Source organism: Geotrypetes seraphini, chromosome 2, assembly GCF_902459505.1.
Source record: "Geotrypetes seraphini chromosome 2, aGeoSer1.1, whole genome shotgun sequence".
In the NCBI taxonomy this organism is placed as follows: Eukaryota; Metazoa; Chordata; class Amphibia; order Gymnophiona; family Dermophiidae; genus Geotrypetes; species Geotrypetes seraphini.
In genome coordinates, this window is record NC_047085.1 from 491,180,071 (window position 1) to 491,203,518 (window position 23,448).

Sequence of the window (23,448 nt, forward strand, 5' to 3'; positions counted from 1 at the left end):
AGTGACCTATAAAAATAAAAAAGACTACTTGTAGACTGGATGTATTACTACTGCCTTAAATGAGGAGGGGGAAAACCCCTTCCTAAAAGGCGCGTAGGACTGATATTAGGGAGTTGATCATGGAAGCCTTTACCACACAGTGCAAAATTAGTTGGCTTAACATTAAGTTAAAGTTTAGTGTATGTTAATTGTATTGTAACAGTGTTTCCCAACATTTTCAAGTACAAGGCATGCACATCTACCTTTTCAAACTTCTGTATAGCAGGCAGCGTGATGGGGGAAAGATCTTGTATGGCAAGAATAAAAGCTAGTGAAGTATCAGAAGCTGCACAAGAGGCTGGAAGGATCCAAAGAAGACTGAGGAAGGGGAAGAGGTGCCTTATATCGGGCTTTGAATTTAAAAGTCTTTGTGGAAAAATAGCCAGTCTCTGAGAACTCAATCACAGTGCCTACCCCCAAGTTCTGCTACAGTATCTTTAGAGCCTCAGTTAGTAAAGCTATTTTCCCAGTCTGTCTCTGAGGAAAGAAGGCTTAATAAATCAAGCCTAAATGTGATTACTAATTTCTACTGATATGGCATAGTTGTCTCTCCCCTGCTCTATGTGGATGACATTTGCATCCTGCCACACTGTCATTCTCCCCTCTCCAACTTTATCCCTAACAAATCAGCCATACCTTATCCCTTCCCCATCTCCTCGTTCTATTAGTCTTTGCCAAAGAAAGAAAGGTTACATGGACTTATATCCATTACATCTTCTATTAGCTTTAAACCATGTGGTGCAGAAGCTCCAATGGAAGTCTTATGGGAATGGAGACAATAAGACTTTCACTGGACAATCCTGCATCATGCCATTTAAAGCTAACAAGAGCCACGACATATGCAAGATCCATGTAACGCTTCTTCAGATGAAACAAGTTTCAATTAACATATATAGCTTTTTAGCAGATATGTTGAATAAGCCCACTTGGATAACCATATGCTTATTAACATCTTTTCAGCCTGTTCCTTAAATTACTTCACAATGGAGCAATGACAGCAAGACCATATTATGAAAATTACCTTTGAAATGACATTGGTTACAGCTTGAATACACAGCAAGCTATTTTTGTGTGTTGGTTAAAAAAAATGGAGTAGGAGGGAACATTCTTTATCCCAGGACAAGCAGACATGATATTCTCACATGTGGGTGACGTCATCTACGGAGCCCCGATGCGGAAGCATTTTCAAGCAAATTTGATTGAAGATTTAAGTTTGCTCTGCTGCTCCACGCATGCATGCCTTCCTGCTCCACTAGGGGGCGCATCACCTCATGGTCTCCAGTTCAAAATTTTCCGCTGAGCCTAGAAGTCGTGTTTTTTCAGGCTCTGCCCCAACTGCCTTCTAGCACCGCGATTTTTTCTTATTTTCTCGATTAAGGAAACAGCTGGGCTCGCTGGCATCCGGAAACAAGGTAGACAGCTTCTCCATGGGGGAGGGGGGGAGGCTGTGGGGGTGCGAGCGGTCCTTCGGGTGGGGGTGCGAGTGGTCCTTCGGGGTGGGAGTGCGAGCGCTCTTTCGGGATGGGGGTGCGAACGGTCCTTCAGGATGGGGGTGCGGGTGCGTGCGAGCGGTCCTTCGGGGTGGGGGTGCGAGCGGTCCTGTGGGGGGGGGTGAATCGGACGTCGGGGGGGGGGGGGCATCAGGCTTTCAGGGTAAGGACAGGACTTCAAGGGGGAAAGGAGAGTCGGGGCGGGCGAAAAGAGAGTCGGGGTCTCCAGAGGTGAGTCGGGACGGGCGAAAGGAGAGTCGGGCAGCATGCGCGGTATACGGGTGTGCGCGGTATATAAAAATTTCTGTACATAAATTTGTGTTTTTCGCGTGCTATACCCGTGTGCGCGTTTTACACGGGTGTGCGTTATCTACATGAAAATACGGTAAAAATGAAATTGCAAGGGCTGGTAAATGTGAGGGATAAATTGCTGTTTGCTTATGACAGCTGTTTGTACAATTATTGCAATGCATTGAAAACAGGCTGCACCTCCAACATTTTGAATAAATAAGAGCATAAGAATAGCCATACTGGGTCAGACCATAAAATAACTTCCAACAATATATAGCTATGTGGGGATATTTAATATAAGAACATAAGCTGTGCCTCTGCTGGGTCAGACCTGAGGTCCATCATGCTCAGCAGTCCGCTCATGCGGCGGCCCATCAGGTCCAGGACCTGTATACTAGCCCTCTATCTATACCTTCTATCCCTTTTCCTTCAGAAAATTGTCCAATCCCTTCTTGAAATCTAATACCGTCCGTTCACGCGGCAGCCCATCAATCAGGTCCAGGACCTGTATACTAGCCCTCTATCTATACCCTTCTATCCCCTTTTCCTTCAGAAAATTATCCAATCCCTTCTTGAACTCCAATACCATACCCTGTCTTATCACTCCTTCTGGAAGCGTGTTCCAGGTGTCCACCACCCGTTGGGTGAAGAACTTCCTATCATTGGTTCTGAATCTGTCTCCTTTTAATTTTTCGGAATGCCCTCTCATTCTTGCAATTGTCGAAAGTTTGAAGAATCTGTCCCTCTCCACTTTCTCTATGCCCTTTGTGATCTTATATCATATCCCCTCTAAGTCTCCGCTTCTTCAGCGAAAAAAGCCCCAGTCTCTCTAATCTTTCAGCGTACGGTAAATTGAGACTTGTAAGAGGGAGGAGTGTGGGACAAATGTAAAGGACTAAGGTGGTGATCACGGGATGCAAAGGGGTAGAGTTGCACTTGTTTTAGTTGCTGAGAGGAATTTTTACTTTTGGGAAATTGTGGAAACTTCATGTACAGCTATATCTAGTACAGGGGTCTCAAAGTCCCTCCTTGAGGGCCGCAATCCAGTCGGGTTTTCAGGATTTCCCCAATGAATATGCATGAGATCTATGTACATGCACTGCTTTTAATGCATATTCATTGGGGAAATCCTGAAAACCCGACTGGATTGCGGCCCTCAAGGAGGGACTTTGAGATCCCTGATCTAGTAAATAGAAGAAACAACTTGATGACAACAGGTTTTCATTTTTATTTATAAATCGACTTTTTTTCAAAAGTTCCTGTAAATGTGTACTGTAAGAAGGTACTCATTGTACTCTGCCCCTGTTCCACCCAGACAGCACCCCTAGTAATGTCTGAACAGGGTGCATCTAGAAGTATATACTAACTTGGCATGTGTGAGGGTGATTTGAAAGGTTTGTTAAAAAAACAAGTTAACGTAGTCTCCATCGAGGGCTATGCACTTACTCCCCCCCCCCCCTTTTTTTTTTTTTTTTACAAAAGCACAAAACTTGATTTTAAGCATTCAGCGCGCCAGCCGGCGTTAAAAACCGGGGATTACTCGAGTTTTCAGGGTTTTTTTTTTTTTTTTGTAAGCTATTTTTCCTATGATCCAAAAAAATTGGGAACTCGCTGGACTAAGTGTATAGCCCTTGATGGAGACTATGTTGTTTAACTTGCTTTTTTACCAAACTTTTCAAATCATTCTCGTATATACCATATATTGTCACACTTTTATAACGGGCCCTGTTTGAATGTAAATTAGGCTTTGCAATAGTAAATCTTTACAGAATTAACCCCATTGTGTACAGACCTTGTAATTTTTCCGTGCAGAGTTCCCCCAAGAATAATTTAATGTCAAGGGCACTGTAATTTTGGGGTTTGCCTGACTTCCGTGTAATATGCAGTTGCCTCTTTCAAATGTAGAAGGTGAAATTTATCTAACACAGAAATTTTTTTTTCTGTGTTTTAAGTGAGGGTGACTTGAGCTCAGTGTCCAATGATATAAATAATAACAAAAAGGTATAACTCTTTACATCATAATTTTGATACATGTTTTAGTGGATTCATAGTTAAATTTATAGCTTTGTAGTCCTTTTTTAAATAAAATAATTGAGCTACCCTTTGAATTTTAAGCTCTGTATTTAAACTCTCTCTCTGTTTTTGCTTTTGCATGCCTTCCCGACTGGATTGCAACAGTGAAGAAGAAAGTGAGGTAAGAATATTGTGCATTTTAAATGCTTTTTTTTTTCCAATTTTTTCTTTGATAATAACCAAGGGGTACTTTTATCAAGCTGTGGTAGGGGTTTAACGCGCGTAATACCACGCGTTAAACCGCCTGCCGCGCTAGCCGCTAACGCCTGCATTGAGCAGGCGTTACTTTTTTAGCCAGCCGCGGGGGTTAGCGCGTGATGAAATATCAGACACGCTAACCCCGCTAGTGCAGCTTGATAAAAGGAGCCCCAAATGTGAGAAGTTGGTATAAAATCAGAAATTGGCTAATGCATCTCAGGGAAAAAAAGGAAGAACCAACAAAATATGCAGTAAAAGGGTCGAAGACAAAACAAAGCAAGGAGAACTGCAGTAACTTGTACAATGATACAGGCAAAGTTTATTAAAATAATTACGATTAAAAACAACACCTTAAAATTAAACTATAGGACCCAACACAGTCTGTGTTTCGGTACACGCCTTCTTCAGGGGTCCTAATATACAAAGATAAAAATAGAAATAGCTAAAAATATATATCAGAGCTATATCTATAGACATATTAAATAACTTAAGCGAAAAGGTATGCAATAAAAAACTTATGCAGAAGGTGTACAATAAAAAAGATGAAAACCAAAGATTTATAAGAAGACACTCAGGATATGTAAAAAGAACATGCTCGGATTAAAAAGATGAAAATGAAAAGTGAAAATAGAAATGGAAATAAAAATATGTAATAAACCATATGTCGTACAGATATGTGTCCAAAAGATGGACCGTGTTGGGTCCCGTGGTTTAATTTTAAGGTGGTGGTTTTAACTGCAATTATTTTAATAAACTTTGCCTGTATCATTGTACAAGTTACTGCAGTTCTCCTTGCTTTGTAATGCATCTCAGGAACACAAGAAAAGCACAAAGAGCCTTCAAGTTCTGGGTAATACTACTTTTTTTATCACAGACCACTGCAGTAAAAGCTCCAATGCTCACAGAATTCCTATGAGCATCGGGGCTTTTACCGCAGCGGTCTGCGATTAAAAAAAAACCCAACCCTTACGCAGCTTGATAAAAGGGGGCCTTAATGAAGATTTGATATGGGCTCTGGCGTCAGAGCTCTACATAAATGGGTAAAGGATAGAGACTTGTATACCGCCTTTGTTGTAGTTATACAACCATATTCAAAGCAGTTTACATACATAAAAATCACACATACAGATGTTAAATGCAAATAGTAATTATACATAAAATTATTAAACTATAAATGCATAGTTGACAGCTATGTATAAAACATGCAGCATAACAAAAAAATACATAAGTAGATAAACCATAGTCAAAGGAATGACAAAAAGTAACAGGAGTGTCTATAAAAACACATTTATAAATAAAGCTATTAAGGGGACAAATTAATTTGAGCTTAATTTTTCTGGTTTAAATGAATCGTATCTGTTATTTTAGAAGTATTTTAATTTTTACTACATTAACCATATTTGTCCAGTTTAGTTAGTTTGTCTATGTACAATTCCCTAGTTTTTTTAAAAATTGATTTTAATTATAGCCCATTGTTTTTATTTATTGTAAAATGCTTTGATTTGACTTTTTTTGTTAAAAATGGTGGTATATATCAAATAAAAATAACTGTAACTGTACAGCTTTGAGAACCTGTGGGGTCTGCTCCTTTTTAACAATGAAGTACTGAATTGCAGTTAGACAGAAGCCCCATCTTAGTCTTAGCCAATATTCAGCAGATTCTACCATGTCCTGGGCTGATATTCAGCAGCTCTTAACTGGAGAGTGCTGTCGAATATCATGTGTTACTGTCTCAGTGCTATCCGGGTAGTGCTGTGGCAGCATGGGGGCAGAGCTAAGAGAGAGCTGGACATAATCCAGTCACTACTGATGTTAATATTCAGTGCCAGTGCCCGCTACCTAGGCATGTTGGGTCAGATAAGCCTGTACTTGCCCAGTCAATTATCTAAGCACATGGATGGCATATCAGCAGTACACAGATAACTTCCAGCAGCTATTGTGAACTCTATATACAGCACATGTATCCAGGTATGGTCTGGCGCTGAATATCTAGTTTTAATTCAGCCTATAGTGACCAGTGTTTAGAAAATATTTGACTGCTGTGAGCTGAAAATAGAGCCCATAGATTACAAACCATAATTCAAAAATGATAATGCTTCATCAACTGTTTTTGCAGGACAGTATTAGAGAGCCTGGTTCATTTACAAATATGCAGGATCTTTTTGAAGACAGCACTGGAGAAAATATATTTTGATTATGCTGGTCAGGTTGTGTGATGTAAATTTTTCTTTTTCCTCCTTATGCAGGGCAAGAATGGAAATGCTCAGACTGCTGGTTTCATCAAAACCCCAGTATTCAAAGGTGTTGCATCTAGTCGCTTCTTACCAAAAGGCACTAAAACCAAGGTCAACCTGGAGGATCAAGGGAGGCAGAAGGTTTCCTTTAGCTTCAGTTCAACAAAGAAAACTTTGCAGACCAGGTTCCTCACTGCACTGGGAAATGAAAAACAACAAAATGAGACTCAAAATTCTTCAAATCCTGTGATCCACACTACTGACCATATATCAAAAATTAAAACAGACTTAACAGAGACCATTAATGTGTCAGATGAGCCTTCCCCACCAAAACCAAAAGTGGAATTGAGTAAGATACATTTCAAGAAACACCTGCTCAGTGTTACATCTAAATTACCAACAGTAACAGTAATACCAGCAGCAGTAACATCATCACCACCACCACCACCACCACCACCAGCAGTACAATTATCTCCACCAATATTACCAAAGGAAAAGGCTTCAACATCGCCTCCAAAAGTAGCAACAGTAGTAGCATCACCACCACCATCACCACCACCACCACCCCCACCACCACCACCAGAAAGAGTAGCATCACCACCACCACAACAACTGACTGTGATAAGCATCTCATCAACACCTCCATTAGAAATAACTGGAGAAAATTCAATAGCAGTAAAGGTTCTATCTCCACAACAATCATCAAATTCAACAGAGCCAGAATCTTCAGAAGATGTTAAGGTGGATTCTAGTGCTAATATCTCTGAAGAGCCTGTGCTTCAGAAAACCTCTGAATGCACCAATATATCTCAAGAGAAAGATGATTCCCATATTGGGAAGGAGGAAGACCTTCTAGACAATTCAAAAAATGTTTCTTCATGTGTTGAAAAGCAGAGTTCCAAGATAAAAAGTTCTCATCCTGATGGAATAATACTTGGTTCTGAATCTGATGGTGATTCTATACAGACATCATCAAGCCATAGGTCCCATGAATTAAAAAATTCAGCAAGTGCAGAAAAAGACAAAGATTTGAAGAAAAGCTCCACATATTCAAGAAATGTTGATCACGGAAAATCTGCTACACGGTCAAAATCTGAAAGAGATGACAAACGTTCCGGTTACTCAAAATCTGACAGAGACACTCACTATACAACTTCTCGTTCTAGGTCTGATAGGGATAGAAGACGAAGTAGATCTCGTTCAAGATCAAGGTCGGATAGAAGCTCTAGAACTAGTTCAACGTATTCACGATCGGAGCGTTCACATTATTATGAGTATGACCGAAGGTACCACAGGAGTTCACCTTATAGGGAGAGGACTAGATATTCTCGTTCATATGCTGATAGTAGGACAAGAGACAGTTCCGATTCAGAAGAAGAACATAGGCGAACACATTCCAGGTTCAGTGACTTGAGACATACCTCATCTTATACCTCATCATATAGAGATTCTAGAATGTCTTCTTATTCCAAGTCAGACCGTGACAATAAAACGGAATCATATTACACTGAATCAGAGAAACGAGGAAGGTCATCAAAATCAGAAAAAGAATGTAAAAAGATTTCAGAACTAGAAGTAACAAAAAAGAGCTCTCCTCTAAAGGAAATGCTGAGTAAAACTGGGTCATCTCGTGCTAAAACAGATAGTAATATGAACTCATCCCTGTCTAAGTCTTCAAAACCAGTAGCAGGAAAATGTGATAAAATAAAAAGCAGTGTGTGTTCAGATTCTGATGAAGATATCAAGCAATCTAGTTATACAGATGTAAAAATGGCCTGTAAATTAAAAAATGAGGAACTGGATATCATTCTTTCACAAATACAGGGAAAGAAAAAGGCTGCTGATTCTTCCTATTCAACTCCAGTAAAAAACATGCCTAGTTGTAAAAACATTAAAGACGAGCTAAAAGAGAGTGCTAGCTGTTCAAGATCAGAAGAAATTGTTGGAAACCATGATTATGATGATGCTGGGAAAGCAGAAATGGTATTAAATGTGAAATGTGATCAAATAAAGTGTTCTACAGAATTGAATATAAGTAAGTCTCCTGAGAAGATACGCCCTTTAGTACCTTTCTATGAATCTGATACAGAGGATGTGTATTCTGATGATGCATGTGACCTTTCTTCCTTGTCGCCTGTAAGTCAAGTTAATAAATCACATACTTTGTCAGCTAATGAAGTTAAAAATATCTGTGAATCTAAAGATGATAAAGATAAATCTGCTATGAAGTCAGACGAGTTACACATTTCTATTGATGATGCTGAAAAAGATTCCTGTCCATTTTTCAGTGCAGGTAAGGAGACATTAGTTGAACAATCAGAAGGCCTGCAGATAACACATAATGAAACCAAAGATTCAGATCAGTCCTATGCTACAGATAATACTAAGCCTCTCTTGTATGATTCTGCAGCTGAGATTGCTATTGAATGTACAATTGTTGAATGTGCAGGTATGGAAGCAACACCAGAGATTTTTAGAGGCATTGAGGAAGAGCCACAATGTATTCTACATGAGCATAGAACCAGTGAGGAATTTAATCCATCTGAAACTGTACAGAATGAAGAACAGTGTATTGAGATTAATTTGGAGTCCACAAATTCTTCCTCCCATTTGGAATGTCCTGAACTTCAATCAAAAAATAGTCCTTTTAATGTAGAGTGGTCTTCACAAATAAAATTTGAAACTGAAGTTTTATCCCAGTCCTCAGAATGCATTTCTACTAATTTGGATATTGTTAAAACCAAAAATGAATCTGTAGAGCAGACAGAGCTTGAATTGACCCCTGAACTAGAATTACAGACTGTACAACCTTATTTAGAAAGTGAAAAATCACCTTTTGGACTTATAGAACTTTTTCAGCATGAGGAAAAAACAGAGGAAGATCTAAAAGAAGAAAAGAAACTTGTAGATATTTCTATCCTTCCTCCTGAGACTGTAGGGGAGCAACCCACAGAATACTCTGTTATCGAGAATACAAAATCTACAGATACACCCTGTATCTCAAATGTTTCACCCTCATTGTGTTGTGTGGTACCTTCAGAGAATACGGAAGTTATAATATTGGAGCCGAAGTGTGACAGTAGTGGCAATGCCTCTGAACATATTTCTGCCATTGATGAAGATTACTCAGACAGTGTAAGTGAACAAGAAAGTGATAGAAGCGATACAGATGATTCTGATTCTGATGATAGCAGTGTTCCAAGGAACCGTCTTCACTCTGTTGTGGTAGTTCCAAAGAACTCAACACTGATGATGGAAGAAACTAGCCCTTGTTCTTCTCAGAGTAGCCAAAGTAGTCAGAAGCAGTCAGTTCCTTGTGAAGATGAAAACATTGAGTCTAGCAAATCCTCTCATGAAGGAAAAATAGAGCATACCGCATACACAAACAGTGAGTGCAGTGACAAAAAGCTGCATTCCCCCTCCAAAGAATTGAACAAGAGCCCAGAGACTTCATCTGTGGAGCCAAATAGAAAGAAAGATGAGGATCTTGAACCAGATTGTCACCAGTCACAAAGTGATGGAGTTGATAGTACAAGCCAGTCAGATCCAAATATAGACACTGATAGGAAACCAATTCTAGATGACAATATTGTGGCCAAAAGAATGCAGGCCTGTGACAGGCCTTTAAATGAGCATCATGAAGAGCAACCAGTTTGTCCTAATAATAATAATCATGGTACCTCCAATAAGTCCCAGCAGCAGCTTCCAAGTTCTACTGACAAAACAGACAGTATACAGGGGGAGTCTGGTCCCAGTTCTCGTGATGGTGGAGAGTTTTCTAAAACTGATGGTTTTCATTCAACTGAAGATTTGGGTAACCTTGGTTGGGACTTCTCCCAGCCAGAAAAACCCAGCAGTACATATCAACAGCCTGATAGCAGTTATTGTACATATTCAGCATATGGCTACCAACAGCATGGATCTGAGCATTATGATAGCTCAAATAATTACTGGAAAAACAATGGCTATTGGGACCCAAAATCACACAAGTTTTCAAAATTTGGTTATGATAGAATGCAAGGTCAAATGCCAGATTCTTTGACAGATTATTATGATGAATATGACGATGATCACTATAATTGGGAAGATGAATGTAGACGTAACCAAACTAGCCAGTCTAATAAGCTTCATAGTCAGGACCCTAGAGAAAAGGGCTCGGTGCAAGCACCTGAAATCAGCAGCAATTCCATAAAAGAACCAGCAATTGCAAATGAGAAAGAATCTGAAAGACTGGTGATGAATAAAAATGACATGCAAGAACGAGCTCCCCCCAAAAAAAGGTCGCAAGATTTGGAAAGTGAATCTGAGAGTGATGGAGATTCAAGAAACCGAAAGAAATTAAAAACGGAAGGGCTACAGCTAGAATCTATACCTTCAGAAACAATGAGGACTGGATCTCTGTGTATCATGGGTGACTTCCGAGACCCACAACACTGGAAGGATTATTCCAAACAAGGGAAAATGCCCCCGTACTTTGACCTCATTGAAGAAAATGTCTATTTAACAGAAAGGTAACCACTAATGACTTTTTTTTTTTTTTTTTAACAGTATGATGATGATTATTGTCCTAATATAAGAATATGTATGTCTTACTATTACATGCCCTTTCAGGAGCTAAAAAGGAGGAAGGCCACTTGTAGATTGAAAGACTGAGAAGAGATAAGGAGAAATGTGTGGGCTAGGGAAAAGCAGAAATTCTAAACAAATTGTTCAGTTCAGTATTCATAGAAGAAGGGACTGAGGAAAGATTGTTTGCAAGACGACCTAAGGTAGGGATGGATTTAAGATTTTGGCGCCCATAGACAGGACTGGAAGGCAGTGAAGACCCAGATTTCATGGAACATAGTCCTAAAGCAAGTAAAAAGCGGGCTCTCATTTAACTCTTAAGAATTTTGAAGTCCTAGGCCTGGGGTGTCCAATATGTCGATCGCGATCGACCAGTAGATCGGGAAGGCAATGCGAGTCGATCGCGGAGCCCAACTCGTGTTGCCGTCCCGATCTACCAGGCGATCAGCCTTCCTCTCTCTGAAGTCCCCCACTACCCTCCCTCCAGAAGCGTCGGACCGACCAGCATTCCACTCCCCAACGTCAATTCTGACGTCGGAGAGGAAGTTCTGGGCTACCAATAGAGCAATATACAGAAAGCGCCAGTGGTCAGCTGTCAGCCTTTGGTCCAACACATCCACCTCATGCCCCAGCATAAGTATCAAGTAGGACAATTGAATAGACACCCCCAAAATGTTCACCAGGTAGTCCAGCACTCCATTCCAGTAAGCACTCAAGATAGGCCATTCAGTAATCATATGGAGTAAAGACCCCTTCATGCATTTGCATTTAACACATTCATCAGACTCCCAGAGGCCCGCCTGTGCTTCCCAGATCTGAGTGAAGTAGGTGCGGTGCAAAAATTTAAATTGGAGATCTTGTAGTTGGGCATTTCTAACCCCCTGGACAATATTAGAGAAGCAAGCATGCAAAATTTCAGAGCTAATAGTCTCCCCCATCTCCAGGGACCACCTCGACGCCAGAGTGGCCAATTGAGAATCTGACCATTCCTCACACGCCAACACATTCCAAGTGGACAAAGAATTAAGAGCAAAGGGGAAAGAGAGAAATAATAGATCCACCTTCAGGAATTGACCCCCCTGAGGATGTTGCCGGAGTTTCCCCAAATAATAATATCTCAATTGAAGATAGGCAAAAAATGGCATCTTCGGCAAAGACCATCGACCACACAAATCAGTATAGGAGGGAAAAGTGGATGACGCAGAATCCAACGAACAAACATGTCCAAGACAAAGACCCTTGCCAAACTGCTCCCGCACCCCACTGTCCTCCCCCATCCCCCGGCAAGAACTCCGGACTGTCACAAAACAGCTGGAAAGCCCAATTCTATGCTGCCACCAGAGCAACGCCCGCCACAAAGGAGCCAACCACACAGAATTTAGACCCGTCGGAGGCTTCCGCCACCAAGGGAGAACTAGGCACGCCAACGCCCCATGCGGAGCTACCCAAGAATCCATCAACCCCCCCCAAGAGTAAGATGTATAAAGCTCATGGACTCACCGCATCAAAGCAGCCACATAGTATAATCTTAGATCCGGCAGGGCCAGCCCCCCTTCCCCCCCCCCCCCCCCACTTTGGGTAAGCATCCAAAAGCCAATACGAGCCCGTCTATTGTGCCAAATGAACGAACCAATGAAAGACATATAAGCCTGTTCATCTGCGCCCTTAAGCCATAGTGGGATCATCTGCAAGGGGTAAAGAATCTTGGGCAGGAGGACCATTTTGACGAGAGCTACCCATCCTGCCAAAGAGAGAGGCAGTTCTCCCCATCACAAAGCATCGTAAGTTTGTTGGTTATTTTTCTCCTATACATGCAAGTCCAGTCTGCGCTAAGGAAAATCCTTAGATATTTAAGTTCCCCCGTCGGTCACTGGAAAGGAAAACCCGGCCGCTGATGTCATATACACGGGGAGGAAACCGGCATAGTTTCGGATTTACTGAAATTGATACTGAGGCCCGAGAAGGCCCCATAAGTAGTAAGAAGGCTGGTCAGTATAGGTATCGACACCTGAGCATTACTCACAAATAACAGCATGTTGTCCATGAACATAATAATAACTTTATTTTTTATGTACCACCACAATCTTGCGACTTCTAGTGATCTTACATTCCTCCTGGCCTATCCTAATGCTGGTAACATCCAGGGAAGCTCGTATTTTAACAGCTAGGGGCTCCAGGGACAGAATGAACAGTAGTGGGGTCAAAGGACAGCCCTGACTCGTGCCCCTCCGCAAAGGAAAAGAGGCTGTCCGAGTCTTATTGATAAGTAATTGCGCTGTAGATGCCATGTAAAGATGGACAATCCATTGATGAAATGAACCGGTAATGCCAAAAGGCTGCACAGTTCAAAAGAGATAAGGCCAGGTAACCTTATCGAATGCCTTTTCGGCATCTAAGCTGGCCAGTAGATCATCACCTACTTGACTCCTGCCCTCCTGGAGTGCCACCAAGGCCCTCAAGATATTAAAAGACGAGAATCTCCCCGGCACAAATCCCACCTGGTTAGGATGGATGAGGTTGGGAATCACCTGAGCCAAGCAACCCGCCAAAATTGCTGTGAGGATCTTCATATCCTGATTGAGCAGGGAGATTGGCCTATAGGAACCCACCAATTTGGGGTCCTTCCACGGTTTGGGGAGAACTAAACATGGGCGTGATTCTGTTCGGTGAAGATGTGACCGGTAAGTTGCATGTTCACAAACAGGGCACCCAAGGCCGGCCTGATCTGATGTTTCAATATTTTATAGAACTCCAGCCCCATACCGTCCGGTCTAGCAGCCTTATCAAGTTTTAACAGACCGATAGTCACCTGGATCTCCCGACACAAAATCAGAGCATTCAACAGGGACATTTGCACCTTCGAAATCTGGGGCAAAGGGAGGCCGCAGAAAAACGAATCCCGGGTGGCAATGTCATAAGGGCCCGAACTGTATAGCTCCTGATAAAACCGCACAAATTGAGTCCGAATCGCTGGATCATCCATGTGTAAAGTATTGGGTCCCTCACGAATGCACGATATAAGCATGGCCTTCCGAAATGGTCAAACTAAATTAGCTAGAAATTTTCCAGCCTTATTTCCCCATTTATACAGCTGGAACTTGTAAACATCAATATGGGTCAGTGCTCTGTCAGTAAGGATAGTGTCATAAGAACATAAGAATTGCCATCTCCGGATCAGACCCTGGGTCCATCAAGTCCGGTGATCTGCACACGCAGAGGCCCCGCCAGGTGTACCCTGGCATAGTTTTAGTCCCATATCACTGTATGTTTCTCAAGGGAGATGTGCATCTAATTTACCCTTACCCGTATCACCCTTGTCGATACGTTTACGTATGTTGAGATAGGAACTGCAGGCGTCAGCAGTGGCCTGCTGGATATGGTGAATTTTACAAGTGTGGAGCTGCCTGGCAAGGGATACCAGTTCAGCATCGTGCTGTTTCCGTCTCCGAATCATATAGGAGATAATGCAACCCCTGAGGTAGGCTTTCGCAGCCTCCCAGAACACTGTATCAGAGACCTCCCCCCTCCCTCCCCCCCCTTGCATTCGACCTAGAATAATTGGCCCATTAAGTAAGTGCAGAAATCCTTGTCCAAGAATAAAGTGGGGTTGAAACGCCAAATTCTATCAGTAGGCAGTCCCTTCCACCACAACGTGAGAGTGACAGCAGCATAGTCACTAAAGGAGACATCTAGAATGTGCTTGTGCACCACCCTACCAACTGACTTAGATGATATGAGAATTTAATCCAAGCAGGAATAACTATGATGGACCCTCGAGAAGAAGGTGAAATCCACCTCTCCAGGGTGGTAGACATGCCACACATCCAGAAGGTCCAACTCGCCCATCAAAAAATTAACCCCCAGCCTCTCATTATCCATTTCACCACCCTGGCGGTTTACAGTCTAAAGAGGGATAACTGGTAACATTAAAATCTCCACCCACTATCAATTCGTAATTGGGAAGAGCCACCAGGTGAGCTAGAACCTGGGAAAAGAATGAGTGGGAATAAGTATTAGGTGCGTACAGGTTGCATAACACCACCGGCCTATCACATAAGGTGCCCACCCAGATCACATAGCGGCCTTGAGGGTCCTTAATAACCTTGTGGGAAACTGCTGCAACATCCCTATGAAGGAGGATAGCCACTCCACATTGTTTAGAAGAGTACGAGGAGTAGGCGATTTCACCCACCCAATCCCTAACCAATTTTTGATGTTCATTTGGGATGAGGTGAGTTTCCTGGAGAAAGGCCACCGAAACTCTCTCCTTCGAAAAGGACAAACCTTTTTTCGTTTGACCGGCGAGTTAATGCCGGCCATGTTCAAGGTGATATATGTGAGGTCAATCATACCCATGTAAGGTGTAAAGGGCAAATATCCAATACCCTCTTATCATCAAGCATCCCCAGGTGTCCTCCCAGCTGGACCCTCTGGGACCATCCAGAGCATCCCAGTCACTCACCCCACCCTTCAGCCCCTCCCCTCCACCTCTGCAGTCTCTGTCCCCGCCCCACTCACACTCCCCAAACATAACCCAGCTCAGCAAGAAAACACCCCACAAGTACCAGCCAACCCCTCCTCAACCCCCCCATCTTCCACCCTCATTACCCCTTCTCGTCCCCCAGCCACCACACCAAAAATCCCACTCCAAACCCTTCCCCCACTCCAAACCACTGAAGAGAAACACCCCCCTGCCCACTCCCCAGCCAACAAGCCTAATACTAGACCCCCAGAGTGAAAGGCAGGCCACATAGAAAATACAACACAAATGGAGCAATAATACCCATAAAAGTGCAGGCAATTCCCCTGTCCAAACATAAGTACAGCCTTGGGCTAGAGCCCACCCATGAAAAGAGAACAAAGTTCACAAAGTCTGGGGTGAGAGGCGAAGAAAAAGAAGTAAATAAAGAAAATGGAAAAATGAGTTAAAAATTAAGGTGCCAGGAACATTGGGTATCCCTATTTGAGAAAGAAAAAAAAAAAAAAAGCCATCAGTCTCTGTGTCCCGATCCATGGCTCAGCAAAAACAAACACCCCCCAATCCTCAGCAAACCGTCAGGTCCGGGGAAGCGCAACTCTCCACTCTCCCCGGGATAGAGAAGAATGCACCATGGAAGCCTGCAGGCCCGAGTTCCTACTGGATAATAAAGGCCCAGCTTCCTGGACACCCCGGACTCCAAAAAGGCATAGAAAAAAAAGTGGAAAAAAACCCAGTCATGAGTACAAGCAGACAACTAAGGTGCCAGTACCAGCGGAGCCAAACTTCGCACATAAGCTTGGAGATCTTCCAGAGTGTCGCACACATTGATCCTGCAGCTTCCATAATTCGCACCTTGGCAGGGAACTGGACCACAAACTGCAGGCCCTGGTTTTTGAGCTCTGAGCAGTAGGGAGACAATGCATGCCTTTGCGCAGCTGCCTTCGCAGAGAAATCATTGAACATAAGTACTTAGCGCCCTTGTATTCCAGTGTGCCCTTGTTTCTGTACAGGGATATCGTGTGCTTTGTCAGCGAAGTTGAGAATCCTGGCAATTACAGGACGTGGCCAGCCATTGCCCTCATGGTGGAGACCCAAGCGATGAATGCACTTCACCCACACCCGGGTTCCCTCAGGCAGACAACCAATGGCCTCAGGAATCCAGCATTCCATGTTGGTCCACAGCTTGTCCTCCTTGATATTCTCCATGATGGTCCACTGCTCGTCCTCCTTGATATTCTCCGTTAGCTCCACAATACGAATGCTGTTCTTCCTGCCCCTATTTTCTTGGTCCTTGAGCCGGGCGTGCATGGTGGTACAGCGGGTCTCCAGGGTGCGGATCTGTGCCTCCATAGCGACGGTCCGGTCCTTGTGCTTGGCTATCCTGGATTCAGCTGTTTGAAGCCGTTGCCCATGCCTCTCCAAACTGTCACGGATGTCTTCAACAGTAGCTTGGAGCTTTGAGAGACGATCGACAATGGCCGCTGAAATGTTTTTGGTGAGCTCCTTCACTGCGTTGTCCTGGAGGAGCACTTGTGGCGGGGACGCGGGCCCAGACACTATTTTTTCAACACCATGCAGTTTCTGTGCCTTGGCCTGCTACGGAGTCTTAATGGGCATAACTCTGCCAGTCCTCGGTAAAAGGGCTCACAAAGCACCCCGCTGCCCGCAGAGCCCCTGAGACAGCCTCCAGTGAAGTTTAGGGGCATGCAGTTAAAATAAAGAGGCAATAAAATGCAATTTAGAACGAGGGAAGGTCGGAGCTAAGGCAAGGAGCCTCCACTTAGCGTTGCGTCATCACGTGACCCCTCTGGAACACTTTTTAAAAATCGGCGTTATGTTGGCCACCCTCCAGTTTTCTGGTACTATGCTGGTTTTTAAAGAAAAATTACAAATTACTAACAATAGCTCTGCAAGTTCTCTGGGATGTATGAGTATACTATTCGGTCCAGGCGATTTGCTACTGTTTAAGTTTCTCCAAATCACCAAAATTGATGACCATTTTTGGCATCGCTAACTCCTCCACATCTTCCTTGGTGAAGACTGTGGCAAAGAATTCATTTAATCTCTCCACTATGACCTTTTCTTTCCTGAGAGCCCCTTTTATTCCTCGGTTGTCTAGCGTTCCAACAGATTCTTGCTTTTAATATACCAAACAGACCTTCTCTTTTATGAATGAATAGCGTGGGTTTTAGCGCCAGCAGTGGCGGTAACTGTTCCGACGGTCATAGGACTTCTATACTGGTGCTAAAACCCACGCTATGCATTTGTAAAAGAGGGGGAAAGTTTTTACTGTACGTGTTTGCTTCCAGCGTAATCTTCTTTTCAAGGTCTCTCTTTTCCTTCCTTATTAGTGCTTTGCATTTGTCTTGACATTTTGTGCTGTTTACAGTTATTTTAAGTCTGATTCTTCTTCCACTAAAGGATTCTCTTTTAGCTACAGATAAGAGTAGAGGTAGATTATAGGGATGGGATTAGAGGTAAGTTACAAAATTAATCAGGGACCACTGTTCAGGCACTAGGCCTGATGGGCCGCTGCGGGAGCGGACCGCTGAGCAAGATGGACCTCTGGTCTGACTCAGCGGGGGCAACTTCTTATGTTCTCTAATACCTTCATTCACCTCACTTATTAGCCACGCAGGCTGTCATTTGGCCTTCCTTCCTCCTTTTTTAATACATAGAATATATGTAGGCTGGGCATCCAGGATTTTATTTTTTTAATAACATCCACACCTGATGTATATTTTTGACCTTTGCAGCTGCTCCTTTACGTTTCTTTTTTATCATTCTCCTCATGTTATCATAATCTACTTTTTAAAAATTAAATGCGGTTGTATTGGATTTCCATTGTGAACTTATTCTTCTGTGTCAGAATATATCCAGCAAGTAGGACCCATGCAAAATTATTATAAATGGTTTCTTAATAATAGAAAGTGTGGGTAATTTATTTTATTTGTGTATATTCTTTATTGAAAATAGTTTATAAGAATGCTTGTTAAATACACCACTTTGAGTATTGTATACCCCTATATGGATTCTTGAAAAAATCAGTATATTTCACATAAGAATAATTGTAAACACTACCTAAATTCTTCTTATTTGGGGGAATTATTTAAAAAATGGGAAGAATCTTTGAGGGTTTGCATTTTGAGCTAAATGACTGTCTCTTGAGAAGGCTTGCATTGGTGTAAAGCACTGATATTCCAACTTCATCCCCACTAGGAAGAAGAATAAAACACACCGGGATATCAAACGAATGCAATGTGAGTGTTCCTTACTTTCAAAAGAAGAACGTGCTCAGGGAGCAGTAGCTTGTGGTGAAGACTGTCTCAATCGCCTGCTAATGATTGAATGGTATGTATATAGTGAACAGAGAAAGCTGGAAATATGGTGTGGCACAACTTTTCCTTCTCTTATGTGATAAAAGAAGGTTTTTTAAAAATGTCTCCCCTTATTCTGTATAATATGAAACACTGTATACTTGCTTTTCTCCTGTTATCTATTGGTAACATAGTAAATGATGGCAGATAAAGACCTGAACGGTCCATCCATGATTAAAAATACATGATTAAATTAACCTGTCTCTTCTTTGATATTTCTGGGTCATAGACTGTAAAATCCACCTGGTTCCAGAAGCTGAAGTTTCCGTCCAAGCTCACTCCATCCTATCCAACCATCCTGTTTGCAGGATATCTACCATAAAGTCTGGCCAGTAACATTCTCATGTTCCAAGTTAGTGGAGTTGCCATCGATGCCCTCCCCAGCCCAATCCTACACCAAATCATCACATATGGGACACAGACTGTGCAAGTCTGTCCAATACCGGTCTTAGCTCTTTAATTTACATTCTTCATTTTCTAATTAGAAATCCTCTATGTTTGTCCCACGCTTTTTTGAATTCTATCACCATTTTCCTCTCCACCACTTCCTTTGGGAGGGCATTTCAGGCGTCTACCACCCTCTCTCTGTGTAAAATAATTTCTTACCATTGCTCCTGAGTCAGTGGTGTACCTAGCATATGTGACACCCGGGGCCCATCTTTTTTTTGGCACCCCCTCATCTGTACGAAAAACATGATTTTTAGTAACAAGCCACATGTCACACTTGAGTACCTAGGAAAAGGCAGCATCTTACATATTGCAGTGAGCAGTACAACATCAATACACCCATTGTAAAACTAAACAAGCCAAACTAGTACAGATCAATCCTACACCGTCAATCCTAACAGAAAACCATGTCTTTCGAACACACAGAACACAGAAAACACCTTCGCCTAGTATGGAATATGTCATCACAAACTAACCCTTTTACAAAACTGTAGTGTGGATTTTAGCCACGGTGGTAACAGCTCTGACGCTCATAGAATTCTGAGCATCAGAGCTGCTACCACCACGGTTGGCGCTAAAAAATGCTCCACAGTTTTGTAAAAGGGGGGATAAAATAGAAATACATAGACAAAGGTTAAATTGAACCAGCAAGAAACTGGACTCTGCATATAATGCAACACCACAGAAACAGTGACACGTCTCCTAAAGCAATAAATAAATAGAAAATTTTTGTTCTACGTATGTCTTCTCTGGTTTCTGCTTTCCTCATCTTGTTATTCTCTTCCTTCCATCCACTGTCTCCCTTCTCTCTGCATCTTCCATTTGCTCTGTTACTGTGCCTCTCCCTTTCTCCCTCCTTCCAAATTGGTCTGTCAGCCATCTTCTTCCCTCCGCTCCTCCCATAGTCTGGCATCTCTGTCTTCTTCCCTGCCAGCGTCTTCTCCCAACTCTCTCTTCTCCATTTCCCTTCAGCGTCTTCTCCACACTCTCTCTTCCTCATTTTCCTGCAGCATCTTCTCCCCACTCCCTGTTCCCCATTTCCATTCAGCATATTCTTCCCACTCTGTCTTCCCCATGTGCTTTCAGTGTCCTTCTCCCCCCTCTATCTTCCCCATTGCTTTCAGCGTCCTTCTCTCCCCTCTGTTTTACCCTGTTTTCCTCTCCACCCCACCTTTTCTTCCTTTCTCCCTCCCTGCCCCTTACCTTCGTGGCGCTTTCTCCCCCCCCCCCGGCCCGAACAACAGGCCCGGTCCGACAAACCTCCCTGCCCTGTGGCCGGCGATGTCTAAACTGCCTTCTTACAGCAGCCGGAGCATTGTAGTTGCATATGGCTGTCGTAAAGGTTGTCTCTGATGCAACTTCTGGTTGCGTCAGAGATGACCTTTACGGCAGAAACACGCAGCTTCAACGCTCTAGCTCAGGGATGCCCACACTTTTTGGGCTTGCGAGCTATTTTTAAAATGACCAAGTCAAAATGATCTATCAACCATAAAATTAAAAAAAAAACCCACAAAGCACAGTGTACGCTGAGAAAATGTTAATTATCATTCCTATTCTGGGGTTTTTCAAAGAGGTCAAGGCAGATGACTCTATGCACTGTCACCTCAGTAACAACCATACAAAAATAGACAAATACCCCCCCTCCCTTTTTACTAAAGTACAATAGCAGTTTTTAGCGCAGGGAGCTGCGCTGAATGCCCAGGGCTGCTCTCGACACTCATAGGCTCCTTGCACTAAAAACCGCTTTTGTGGTTTAGTAAAAGGGGGGCCATAGTGCAAAATATAGACAGCAAATATAAATTCAGACACATTTTGATCACTAAATTTAAAATAAAATCATTTTTTCTACCTTGTTGTCTGGTGATTTCATGAGTCTCTGGTTGCACTTTCTTCTGACTGTGCATCCAATCTTTCTTCCCTTCTTTCAGCCTGTATGCTTCCTCTCTTCCAGACCTCATTCCCTCCCCCAACTTTTTCTTCCTCTCTCCCTGCCCTTTCTTCTCCCTGCCTCCTTTATTTTTTTCTCTCTTCATGCCCCCTTTCTTTTTCTCTGTTTCCCTTCTTTCCTTCTATCTCCCTGCCTGCCCCCTTTCTTTCTTTCTTTCTCCCTGCCCTCCCCCAAGCCATTGCCGCCGCCATCGGGGAACAGCCCCCCAAGTCACCGCCATCGGGTAACATGCCCCAAAGCCGCTGCCACCCCAAGCTCTCCTTCCCTGCGTCGGGCCGACCAGCATTCCTCTCCCCGATGTCAATTCTGCCGTCGGAGAGGAAGTTCCACCTAGCTAGGCAGTGATTGGCTGGCTCGAACTTCCTCTCCGACGGCAGAATTGACGTCAGGGAGAGGCAGGCGAATCGGCCCGGTAGAATTTTCTGGACCTGGCCGGCTGTGCACCCCCCCCCTAAGGCTGTACCCAGGGTGGACTGCCCCCCTGCCCCCCCCCCTTGGTACGCCACTGTCCTGAGTCTTCCTCCTTTAAACCTCAAATTATGCCCTCTAGCTTTACCATTTTCTCTTCTCTGGAAAAGATTTGGTTCTATATTAATACCTTTCAAGTATTTAAACGTCTGTATCATATCTCCCCTATCCCTCCTCTCCTCCAGAGTACACATATTTAGGTCTTCCAGTCTCTTCTCATACTACTTTTGGTTCAAACCCCTTACCATTTTCGTTGCCTTCCTCTGGACCGCTTCAAGTCTTTTATATCCTTCACCAGATAAACATAGAAAATGACAGCAGAAAAGGGCCATAGCCCATCAAGTCTGCCCACTCTAACAACCCTCCCCCAAGCTACACTCTATCAATCCTCCCCAAGCTGCCCTCCTCTACACTACCCTCGTAGGGATCCGACGTGGGCATCCCATTTATTCTTAAAATCTTGTATGCTGCTGGCTACGATCACCTGTTCCAGGAGCTCGTTCCAATGGTCCACCACTCTTTCAGTGAAGAAGTACTTCCTGGTATCCCCATGAAATTTCCCCCCCTGATTTTCAGCGGATGTCCCCTTGTGGACGAGGGTCCTTTTAGAAGGAAAACGTCGTCTTCCACCTCTATGCGACCAGTGATGTACTTAAATGTCTCTATCATATCTCCCCTTCCCTACGTTCTTCGAGAGAGTATAGCCGCAACTTGTGCAGCCTGTCTTCGTACGAGAAATCCTTGAGCCCCAGGATCATCCTGGTGGCCATTTGCTGAACCGACTCAACTCTCAGCACATCCTTACGGTAGTGTGGCCTCCAGAATTGCACACAGTACTCCAGATGAGATCTCACCATGCTTCTGTACAATGGCATAATGACCTCAGGCTTCCGGCTAACAAAGCTTCTACGGATACAACCCAGCATTTGTCTAGCCTTGGATGAAGCCTTCTCCACTTGATTGGCTGATTTCATGTTTTCACTAATGATCACCCCCAAATCCCGCTCTGCTGCAGTCCTGGTCAAGGTTTCACCATTCAGTGAGTATGTCCTACATGGATTATTGTTACCAAAGTGCATGACCTTGCATTTTTTCGCGTTGAAGCCCAGCTGCCAGGTCGTGGACCAGTGTTCCAGTAAAAGCAGGTCTTGCTTCATGCTGTCGGACAAATCATTATTACTTGCAGTGCCACTCACAGAGTTACATAATTTGACATCGTTGGCGAATAATGCTAATTTTACCTTGAAGCCCCTGAGTCATGTCTCCTATGAATATGTTGAAAAGGATCGGACCCAAGACTGATCCCTGCGGCACTCCACTGGTCACCCTCGACGTTTTACAGAGGGTACCGTTAACCAACACCCTCTGAAGTCTCCCACTTAGCCAGTCGCTGACCCATGCAGTTAGTGTTTCACCTAATCCCATTGATTTCATCTTGCTCAGTAATCTACGGTGGGGGACGCTGTCAAAAGCTTTACTGAAGTCCAAGTACACGACGTCTAGGGACTCTCCCAGGTCCAGCTTTCTAGTTACCCAGTCAAAGAAGCTGATAAGATTGGATTGGCATGACCTACCCTTGGTGAAACCGTGTTGGTGGGGGTCGCGTTGCTTCTCCTCGTCAAGGATCGTGTCTAATTTACGTTTGATTAGTGTTTCCATGAGCTTACTCACAATCGAAGTGAGACTCACCGGTCTGTAATTTGCAGCTTCAGCCTTGCAACCCTTTTTGTGCAGAGGAACGACATTAGCTGTTTTCCAGTCCAAAGGGACTTTTCCCGTACTTAGAGAGAGATTGAAGAGTACGGCTAACGGTTCCGCTATGACGTCACACAGCTCT

The 23,448-nt window shown here is 43.4% G+C and overlaps 1 protein-coding gene across 4 annotated transcripts in view; it reads left to right on the top strand.

The window, feature by feature from the left end:
* The window catches only part of SETD2 (SET domain containing 2, histone lysine methyltransferase), a 282,749-nt gene that overhangs the window by 25,242 nt on the left and 234,059 nt on the right, over positions 1-23,448 (top strand). For 3 of the 4 annotated variants that reach the window (XM_033931879.1, XM_033931876.1, XM_033931877.1), the window contains 3 exons: positions 3,999-4,014; positions 6,338-10,836; positions 18,591-18,722. In XM_033931879.1, coding sequence (XP_033787770.1) covers positions 3,999-4,014; positions 6,338-10,836; positions 18,591-18,722 — 4,647 coding nt within the window. Of the gene's footprint in view, positions 1-3,974; positions 4,015-6,337; positions 10,837-18,590; positions 18,723-23,448 lie in introns of all 4 variants that reach the window. The other variant, XM_033931878.1, reaches the window with a different exon arrangement.